This window comes from Cyclospora cayetanensis, unplaced genomic scaffold (assembly GCF_002999335.1).
Source record: "Cyclospora cayetanensis isolate NF1_C8 unplaced genomic scaffold, CcayRef3 CcayRef3_contig_38, whole genome shotgun sequence".
NCBI classification, from domain to species: Eukaryota; Apicomplexa; class Conoidasida; order Eucoccidiorida; family Eimeriidae; genus Cyclospora; species Cyclospora cayetanensis.
Genome location: NW_020312347.1, coordinates 65,259 through 76,122, shown reverse-complemented (window position 1 = coordinate 76,122; position 10,864 = coordinate 65,259). Strand labels below are relative to the sequence as shown.

The 10,864-nt window shown below is 48.0% G+C and overlaps 1 protein-coding gene across 1 annotated transcript; it reads right to left on the bottom strand.

Annotated features, from left to right (window-relative positions):
• Window positions 1–5,325: 5,325 nt before the first annotated feature.
• LOC34623538 (protein phosphatase methylesterase 1) lies at window positions 5,326–8,107 on the bottom strand. The gene is made up of 10 exons (XM_026334179.1): window positions 7,719–8,107; window positions 7,545–7,623; window positions 7,246–7,338; window positions 6,796–7,088; window positions 6,577–6,662; window positions 6,173–6,398; window positions 5,997–6,040; window positions 5,782–5,891; window positions 5,631–5,678; window positions 5,326–5,427 (listed from the first exon to the last, which is right to left on the bottom strand). Exons 1-10 carry the CDS (start codon window positions 8,105–8,107, stop codon window positions 5,326–5,328), a joined length of 1,470 nt encoding a protein of 489 aa, XP_026189964.1.
• Between the last annotated feature and the right edge of the window lie 2,757 nt (window positions 8,108–10,864).

Below are 10,864 nucleotides of genomic sequence, written 5' to 3'. Positions count from 1 at the left end.
TTGCATACAGCATTTGGCCAAACCATTGGCCTACCTGCTACACCAGGAAAGGCACTAGAATACATTGGAAGCGGCGGGTGTCTCGCTCTAGCTGAGCAGGCGACTAGGGTACACTGCATGCAGGGTATGCTTCGCTGTGCGATCCGAGGCACTCTACCTTCTCCTACCTCTTGGTTTATCTCCTCCTTGAGACTCAATAAATCCAGAGAAATCTTCCGTTTTCGGGAATCTACAGCCCCAGTTCCATCAATGGGATGTTTCTTATACCAAATAAGCGACGTGCGCTTTTTCTGGGCTGTCTGAAGAGAATGATGAAATGCATTGTATGACAGCAAATAATTTTGCTAGCATCTTTCTATGAGCAAGTCACACAGACCGTCTTCCGCATTCCAAGCGGCCAGCCTTTTGCACACAGACAAATGCCGAAAGCTCAAAAAGCGCACAGGATTTGCGAAAGCTCAGTGCTCTGGACTCTGCCTACTGGATTAGCAGTACTTGATTTCTATTTCTGGTGTTTGACAAGTGCTCAAGTGCTGCATTTTGCAAGGTGATCAGTATAGTAAAAGAGTCAAAGGACCGTGCGCATCAAATTGGCTCCATTTTACTCACGCCCTCTTCCTAGTCCGGCAGCAGACATCACAGCGCTGTACCAGACATTCCGGCCAACTACTTAGAAGTATCCGCTGTTCGAAGAAGGTACGCAAGGGGCGTGCAGAAATTTACCTAAAAGGGGTTCAGCTGATCCATACAGCGCGGCTCTACGAACACAACATGCCCTTTCTTCAGGTTCCTGTAGTACGCTATGGTCTGCTAGCATTGCGTTGATCAATGGGGGCTAGCGGCCTTTCTGCTGCAATAAGTACCTCCAAAGTATAATGCACACACCAAGGCTACCTCTCTACAGATGATGAGTGGCCAAGAGAATGAGTGGATTCACAAAGCAAGTCAAAACAATGCTGCAACAAAAGGTATCACACACTTTTTCAAAGCTGGCATAGATTTTTGTTTGTGCCTTACGTACATTTTCAGCTTTGATGAAGTTGTTACCGCAGCCTTGACTTGCATGCTTGTGTGCTCTCAGCTGTGCCTTTGGCTCCCCGTGATACTGTGCTGGTGGGCATGGAAGAGGCCCAGATGGTTCCTTACTCTACGCAAATATAGGTTTTCTGTCAACGTATTATGGCATATGCGACGCGATTGACGTGAGCTACGTGCGCTCCCAGTATTCTGCATCCTTGGCCAGAAAATGGCGCATTGGGCCATCGGTAGTCCACCCGTGTTGGCATGCAGTGGCCTTTGCATTATAAAAGCATTCCTGCTTGGCAGTCTCGCCAACAAGATGCTTTTTTCTTCTTCACGCTACAGTTTTGGATACTCTTGTTTCAGCAGAGTATTTTTAAAGGACAATCCTTATCGCTGGGCGACCTCGTATGCTCATGGCTACACCAAGTGAGGCCAGCATCGCTGTAGCGTGAATACTGACAGTTTAGACGACATGACGCTTTAGAAGAAGGCTCGTGGGCAGTGCTGGATACCTGCCATCTGCATTTCCACTCTAAGTCACCGAGCGTCATATCGTGCTTTGAAGCCAACTACTTACAAAACCACTGAATACTGAGTATCTTGCTTACTCGTCTAGCTAAACTTGTGTAATCGGGAGCCTTCCAAGTACCGCAAAGCATACACCCAAAGGCCCTTGTACACAATATGTCGAAACTTGTCAGTATGGTTTTCCCTGAGGTAATGATGTGTGGCTTTATTTCAAGTCCTCTATATCTGCATACATAGGTGTGCAACAGCTGTCAGCAGCAGAGTCTGGTTCTCTTACTGGAGTACTGGAGCACTGTCAGTGTCTCTCCGAATCTCGGCTATCACATCTATTGTAGGCCCGTTTTACCCATGCTGGTTTGGGCAACATGAAAGCTTTGCCACTATCCGAAGCTGTCTCGACGCCACATAAACTGCTTCAAAGTAGTGAGAGACTGGATGCAGGAAAAAATTGTCGTATTTGAATGTCGATGCAGGTAAAGCCAATCTTCACCTTAGGAGAAAACAATTTTCAGCTTAGGAGAAAACGCAGGGCTTGCCTTCCTTGGGTCAGGCGAACTACCAAAAGTGATTTCCGAGCTTTGATGAGCCTGCATATACGAAAACGAAAGTTTGTTTCTCTTTCAATACCCAACCCGCCCGAAAACCAATCATGTGTGGATCGTAAAGCTTTCAAGAGAATCAAATCACCTTATGGTATGGCATCTAAGCAGAGATCTCCCGGTCACAAAGCCTGACTGCCCAAAATGATTGACACTGGCTGATACATTTTGGAGGCTAGGTGCTTTGATTCTTGAGGAGTATTGGCAAAACGTACGGAAGAGTCTTGATAGCCTGCCGAATCCCACTTTCATACAAATAGACACCATGGTCTGAGAAACTGCTCGCCAAGTTAATTAGCTTGAAAGCAAACGTGAACTGCCTTGATTTTGCAGCCGTAAAGAACCTTGCAAGAGAAAGAGTGCTGATTGCGGTACGGAATATCTCAAATGCTGGCTTCAACACAGAAAACCGGTGACTGACTTAGTAAGATCTTGGAATCCTGTGCTTTGTGATGAATCTTGGTAATGCCAAATCAAACAGATGATTAGGTAGGGAAAAAGCCCCTTTTATCAGTGCTGATAATTCCAGTGCAAGTTATGAAAAAGAATAAAGTGCTTTTGAAATTTTGGCGCTCTTGAGGATAGACACATGCTCAGTCAAATCCCCGCAACGAAGACACTCAAATTCCTTTGAAGTCAAACAGTCGGACGATGCACACCACTCAGAGATGAAAGCTCGAAAAGCGGCACTCTGAATTCTGGCAAAAAAGAGAAGCGAGGTATGAAACGGCCTTTGTCGCAAGAAGGAATACCACTTAAACAAAGGATGAGAGACAAAGAGATACTTTCCTTGCTCGCGATAGGTTTGCCTTGCTCGGGGACATTCGTACGTGGTCTGATCACCACATTAAATACTGGGTGCAAACACTGCAAGGATGGATTGGCAAGCGATTTCTTGCTACCGAGACATCTTCGAAGTGAGCGATAATGCAGTAACATAAGCCAGCACGTTTATGCTACTTTGCTGTTTGTAGGAATTCCTACCAATTGTACGCTGATATTCGTAAGAAAATATACATTCTCCGCACATATGGTTGCCGCGCGCCCATGCATGCGATGTGCTCGCCTACCGTGGAAGAAGCCCTGAGGCAAACAGACTGGCCATCCACCACCTCCCGCTTTCACTTGGTGTTCTCAGATGCGATGATCAGGTCTAGCTGGTAAGCGCTCCGTGGACACGCCACTAAGGAAGAACGGTTTGGCACTACCTTCTCATTGTTGAGGGCGGCCCGCATGAGCGAGCAACCGCTTTGGCGCTGTTACCATATCTTGATTCGCACTTGGAAAGGTACAAAGAAATGTAAGACAGTAACACATTTGCTGCAGAGTATCCAGGTCAGCTGGGACTGCAGGAGCATCCGATGATTGCTTCCGATGATCTAGAGCTCATATGCTTCTGAATGCTCTCTGTATCTCGTAAGCCGTGGGTCGAGATGAATGCGCATTGAACGATTTTCCGTTAGGCTCGCGAGCTGTCGCATTTGCTGTCCCCCAATGAAAAAGTATCCTTTAGAGTAGTTACTGCCTCCCAGGCTTGAAATATGGGTACTTGTTTGTTCCTGAAGCTGCGTCACGTTGGCACTCCTGTGTACAACAAACACAATGACCCTTACGCGATCATTCGTGGGGTACAAAATATTCCATAGCACGAAGAACTTGCTTATTACGATCTTGATTTCGAAAATAAGTCACACCGCCTTCGTGTTGTCCTACGAACCTACCACTGCATCACTTCTGTTGCAATTGCTGACTTTCCGGCCAGGCCGTCCATAATGCTACGCATCTTACATGCCACTTTGGCGCTGCTTGGGCTCTCAGGCTCGTTAGTGTCTCACTAGTAGTGGAAGGCAAATGGCTAGCAATATCAAGGGTGAGCTATATCCTGAGCAAGTCAAGCGGCTGCAGAGGTGACGCGAGAAACGACGGCCATATTCTATTAGTAGCACACTACCACAACCTGCAGTAGTGGCCGTCCCTACGTCTGCTTGGGCTGATTGTTCGACTACATTTATGCTATATAGGACTGCACCAAATAAACTGGCAACCCGACCTTCCATCCAACTCAATCAACGAAGGACAGAGTATACGGAGGTTGTAGCACCTGGCGCTTCATAGTTTGCTAGGATATGCAAACGACTACCAAGTACGTCGCACCTTCAGACGTACCTGTCGGTAAAAGCTCTCCGAGTGGGACGTGCGCTTGACTAAATACTGCCTGGACATTCCTGACACACTACACTTTAGCCGACGGAGAACAATGCATACTCCTTAGGGGTGTTACCCCAGCTCTGCACTGCTTCCGGTCCATCTCTATAAAGTATAACCCCGATCATAGAACTTCGGGGCGTGTCATCTCTCTATGTAGCCTAAATGATAGAATACCTTATCGCCCAAAGAATTTTGCGTATCTGAGTGCTTGCGAGCCACTCCAATCGACATTCGCCGATGTAGGCACCACCTCGTGTCCTTTACATCAGTAATTTAGCCGAATTGATGATTCTAAAATTGCAAGCAAAGTAGGGTTGACAGTACGCATTGAGTAGCGCTCTACACAGCCACGTAGCTTGCACACACTTGGCAAAAGAAATGCATTCGTTCTCCGTTGAGTAACCGGACCGTCGTATAAGCGGTACGCAGTGTCCTCTTAATATACAGGGAGCCATCCACAGTCAGTAACATATCAGATCATTCGCCTGGTCGTCCTCGGCAACAGCACGCCCTTATGACGTGCATTTGGTTTTCGCAAAACATTCACAGCGATGATCCGAAGCGCTTTGCCAGTCATCACCACAGGTATCCTCCACGCAATCTTACCATTGCAAAATCGCAAATCCACCTGGTTGCTCCATCCTCTGACCATATCTTGCCTTTAGTACATGGCTCAAAAAAGCGTCGGAGTATACTTTCTGGGGATGGCATAGCTACGCTATATCTTGTTAAACTATTCAATCAGAAGCTTGTTTTATCGAGGTCGTGCAAAGGAGCTCTCACAAGCGGACTGACGAGGTATTGGAACTAGCGTATCGCTACCTAAAACGTCTATGCTTCCATGATCATACTCAAACAGTCACTAGCACCGCTACCAAGTATGTCTGAGCATATACACGATAGGTCGGTATACGACGGTGGTGAAATACGAAACCCTACGGAGATCTCGAGCTGTTGATGACTTGCATCAGCGGCGGAAAACCCCGGCGCGCTGGCTTGGAGGTAGATGAAGCCGGTAGCGGGTGATGAATGTTTGGACTACACGGCATAGTTCGGCAGGCTGATCCTCCTATGGGCAGCGAACATAAACCAAATTCACTGTAAAAACACAATGTCAGCAAAGTCCCGCTTAAATCCCACTTTGGATGGCTGAGCATACAAATGTTTGGCAAATGCATTTAACAAATTCAAATCGAGGGACGCACGACTGAGCCACGATAACAAGTACGCACAACAAAGGAGAATGTTGCGAAGACATCCAGCAAAACTCACTTCAATAATGTGTCCTGAACCGCTCACAATCTGCACTTGGAACTTTCCCTGCTCATAAGCACCGCCACAACACCCTATCTCTAGTGCTCAGGCAATTCAGTGGACACCAGATCCACATGGAGTGCATCCAGTTGCCAAGATGCCTGATTACCTGCATGTGAGCTATCATAAGCTCTTTATCCAAGCGGTCGCTACACGAGCAAATTAAAATCTTTACACAACGGCTCGATAGAAATGCATGCGACATTCCTCGGAACCATCCTATAACAGAACAGGAGCACACACGTCCGCAGTGTCCACCGGCAGCAAATCAGTTAAACTCCAGTTGTTGGCCAGGACCGCAATCTGCAGCTACACAGTGCATACCTTCCCAATACGGCTCGGTAGCCAGTAGGTCAACTCGCCACGTCCTGAGGTGTCAGTCAAACACGACAAGTGAGACAAAGCCTTTTTCTCTCACGCTCAATCAGGTCTCTAGCGAACCTAGCGCATCAACTAGGAAAGCGCGGGCATAGCCAAGCAACGACCATTGGTATGCTTACCATACTTCCTCATCCGGTGGCCCCCTCTCAGCTCCTTTACTGTTAGCGGGCAGCGCCCCCCTCGTAGTCTTTACAAGTTGGGATGGAATCGAGATTGACGCGCTGCTTCTGTTGCACAGGAGTCCAGCGAATATGCTCCAGTTAACGGCCTCTTTGCAGCTCGTGAACAAGCTGGGAAACCGACTAACGAAGGCAGCCATTTGCGGCAAAGCCGCCAAAGCAGTACCTATGAGAGCACCAGACCCATACGTGCTCATAGGGGATGCGGCACACTGCAGTGTATCAACTCGTTCGGCGTCCGAAAACCTTCGCTCGCTGTCAACCTCGTACGACTGCTTGACCCCACCACCCTATTTATCGGTCAGGACATGCGTATTGGATTTTTCTTACACTAAAAAACCTACCCTCAACTACGTCCAACACCATCAAGCCGTGCAGCTGTGGTACACGGCCCGACGCCGCCATCCTAGTCGCAATCGCTCCGCCCATGCTGTAAGGAAAAGATCCGCAGATATGACCACCGCAGTAAGTCACGCAGCTTGCGCAGAATATTGGAATCAAGCACTCCGCGAATAAGAATTGATAATTCAAAAGTATGGGGTGCCAAAAGCCCTACGACGAACCTGTGGCCCACAAGAATTACAGATGGTAGCGAATCAGCATCCCTCTCAGGTTTTGGTGTTTCTTCCCCAGTTTTGTTAGCCAACTCTGAACCTCGGTGAAGTTCGTCCTCATGCTGAGCATCTGGCGACACCTCATGATCAAGACGCTTGAAGAGGTACTGCACTATTGCAATACCATCTTCTGTCAGCACTTCAGCTGACAGAGTTTTACTGTCGGCGCAGCTAGTGGCTCCGTGACCTCTAGCGTCGTATGCAAAGACGCGAAGTGGCGGCGAACCATCCCGCAGAAGGCGCTGAGAAAACGGCAGGATACTAGACAGCTCTATGTAACTGTGTTGCATGAAAGGCTTGTAACTTAGTGGACCACACAAGAGGGAGAGCAAAGGGCTCATCTAGCTACAGATTTTGCTCCGTCCGAAGACGAAATTCAGTGTGCTACGAATTGCGTACAGCGAAGCATGCCCAGCTTAAGGCCGTGTGTCCAGCTCCGTGGAGCAGGATGAGAATCGGCCCAGAGGAGCCACTTGAATACACGCGAAACGTCTGAGCCACAGAACAAGATGCTGAACATCAAAAACAAGTTGAAGCAATGCAGCCTTCAAAGGCACACAATTCCAAGAAACGTACATCTCAAAAAACTCCCACATAAAGTGCGGGGGGGGGGGATTATTGGGCAATCGATCTTCCTCAATTGATGTGGCTACGCTCTGCCTCGTACAATCATCAGAAGTGAAGTGGAGTCAGCTTACGTCACTGTTTTCTGGGCGTGGCCTAACATCTTCACAGGTTTCGAAGAATTCGTCCCATGTGGGCAGCGGGCCACAAGATCTGCAGAGGAAATCACAGAAGCCACAAAAGGGTTTGCGATGAGCAACATTAGCACAATAACCACTTCGGGGAGAGTTCTGGTAACAAGAACGCACGTATTATGGCTTGAACGTCTGCTGCTGCTCCCGCTGTGTGATGCGTGGGAGTCGCGGCGTCTGCTCATCTGCTCCGGAATAGAAGAAACCGATAAAGCGTGAGGTGGAGCGCCACTGAGCCAGCCAGTGTCCTTCTGCGCCTCCAAGTTGGAACAGTGCAACAAGCCCTCCGCTGTGAGACCTGGTTCCGTCGATTGACGCTCCTCTTTAACTGTTCGCATGGAGCACGCTGACTTCCGCCGATTCTGGCGTGGGGTTTCTGATGGACTCCCAACCCGGTGCGGAAAATTACTGCTGCGACCTCGCGTGATGGGAGGAAGTTCTTTAATGTCGGGCGGCATCCGGGCGGGTTGCCGTGATGAAATGGAAAATAAGTCCGATGCATCCATCGTCGGAAACTTGATGCGTAAGCCGCCACGCCGATTGCCCTCCCAACACGCCTCCTTAGTGCAGTTCTGGGCTGCTTGTTACAACCGATTCTCGAAAAGTAGTCCAAAAGTGATCTCTACAACGGCTGGAGACGCGATACTCAGAGGGGTATTCCGGAGAAGTAGCATGTGTGCAACTGACAGGGATGCAAAACTGCTAAATTCCAGCCCGAAAGAAGCATTGCACGACACCTCGAAGCGGACAGTATATGGTAGAGTAGTTTAAAAGCATTGGGCAGAGTCGTATCTACGTTCTATTTAGTCTGGATATAGTTCCCGAGTGAGGATTGCCGGATGGACGCGCTTATGCCGAAAGGGCAGCAATCCACGACACAGCAATACACAATAAAGAAACACATTTAGTGCTGTATTACAGAGAAAAGGGAGATAGTCAAGGAAGCCAAACAGTGTACGCCTGTTGCAACAAATCCTGTTGTAACAAGTCTACGCCAGGCGAATTGACACTGGAACCGGTTGAATCTCCAGCGTGTTAGGCCTCGAGAATCCAGGGCTTATTCGCAATATACTCGATAACAATTAAACAAAAAGGGAAAGCTGTGAGCTATTCACTGTAATTTGATGGGCAACATCGCGGATACACATGCAAGCAGCAGCTGCCATGGATCGCCTTGGTGTACAGGAGCAAGTTACTGCTTATTGAAAGCTGCACGACTAAGCTGTTCATGAAAACGGATAACACTTTAAAGCATGTGGCTCTGTTGAGGTAAGCAGAAGCTTTCCCTACACTGCGGCTGCTGTACCCTACCTTTCTTCCGCAAATTTGCGGAATAGGCAATTGCTGTCCAGGATGCGTGCGGCAGAACACTATTCTGTATTCGCAGTGAAGATATTCGAAATATGAGATGATAATAAATATCGGTCACCTGGAGCTGATATTTTTAGGCAGATGGTGACCGTCGATGTTCACCCTTCTTTCCAAAGCTCATGGAACTGCAGCCGTGACAGACAAATCTCCCTCTTCTGCTTGAACATATAAATATTTTCGACTTTCAAAGTATAGCAAAAAACGTAACCGGCTACCCATAAAGAAACTGCTAATCCAGCACGAGGAATGTGGGGCAGCGTGCATGTGGGGTGAGTGTTGTGAACGATTCCATTAGCAGATCATCGTCAGTAGATTTCTCTATGTTTATCTAGACTCCATGTATTTGATTGTGTCCTGTAATGGCAACTACATTTCGTCGTCCCCTGGCCATTTGTAGCACCTTCGCGCGGTTACGGAAGCTTAAATGTTTTAATGCTGCTTTAATTTTCTGGTGTGGAATCAGAGCCACTGTAGCAGGCGAACCTATATTTGGACACTTTCTACTACTACAGTTATATTAATTTGAGCATTAGTTGATGAATGATCACTGTAGATGACTGTTCGTGACTGCCGTTAGTTGCAGACTTGTATGAGTTCAGTACCGTCTTGAAGAACGTTGTGCTTCTGTGATTAAGCGCTACGGAGAACTGGTAACGCTCAAGGGCTACGGCTACGCGCAGCCTCTCTATTCCTCTTCCCCCATGCCGAGCACTGCGGAGCGAACGGGAAAACAATGTAAGCACTCTGGAAGTTCTATGCATCGCTTTCTACTGTGCTTTAGATTGAGCTAAGGGCTCATTGTCTCGTTATTCAGGCTATGAATGCAGCGTTGCACTTGGCAGCATCGCAGAGTTTGATAAAGTGGCTGGTGGGGTTACCAGCTGGTAGCATATGTACTGAACTAGCAATATGATCGCGGCTCCAGTTGCTTTCTTCGCAGTACAAGGCACCCTCTAAGCAGTGACACCTTGAACCTAGGATCCCTGCACACCCAAAGTCTACGAAGGCCCTCAGCCCCAAAGGATGGCTAGTGCTGATGTATAGTCGCCTATATTATAGGCAAAACAGAACTCTGAGTGAGTGCAGCAACTGTGGAAATGGCGGGTCTCCTGGCTAACTAATACGTGCATATTACGCCCTTGACGTAGAATAGGCAGGGGGCTGCGATTCCTTCTAAAAACTCTTTCTAGTAATTATTATGAACCACCGCCGTGGACCCCAAGTAGCATCAATAGGTCCTGCAATGCTCGTCTGCAGACCAACAAGCACTACAGCTCTGCCCCACTATTTACCTTAGTACCTCCGCGCAGAAACTCAGACCTTCAAAAGCAGCAAGTCATTGAATCGACGTCTGCTGATAAACCTCGATGCTCTCCTGAGCGTCCACCACACGGTGGGGCTACAAGGGATTCTGATGCAAGATGATTGCGCGGGTTGGAGAAAACCCCAAACTCGATGCCCACTCTGCTGTACATTCCTGAAATGACCTATAAATTCCATCTTTGAGAAAAACCATTATTTAGTGTTAAATGGATCTTTGTCCGCACCCTTGCACGTTCACTGGGCAGGCTGCTGCTCGCCTGCAAGTCACATCCCGCCAAAACAAAATAGTTCGCTACTATAGACAATTCCGTGCCTCAGGGTAACAACTCCCGTTTTGCGAAATCGACAGAGAATAAATCCGCAGTCATGAAGGTGATCTGGCCATGCATTGTTACGTGCAAGCGAAGATGGAGCTTCGATCAAATAGTTCTCCTTTGACCCAGTGATACTTAGTTTCATTTCATCCACAAGTGCCTGGCGAACACTGTATTTCTCTTGTATTTGCTTATTTTCACCTCTCCAATAATCAAGCTTAAACCCCTTGTTTAACTTGACTATAGGGGAATACC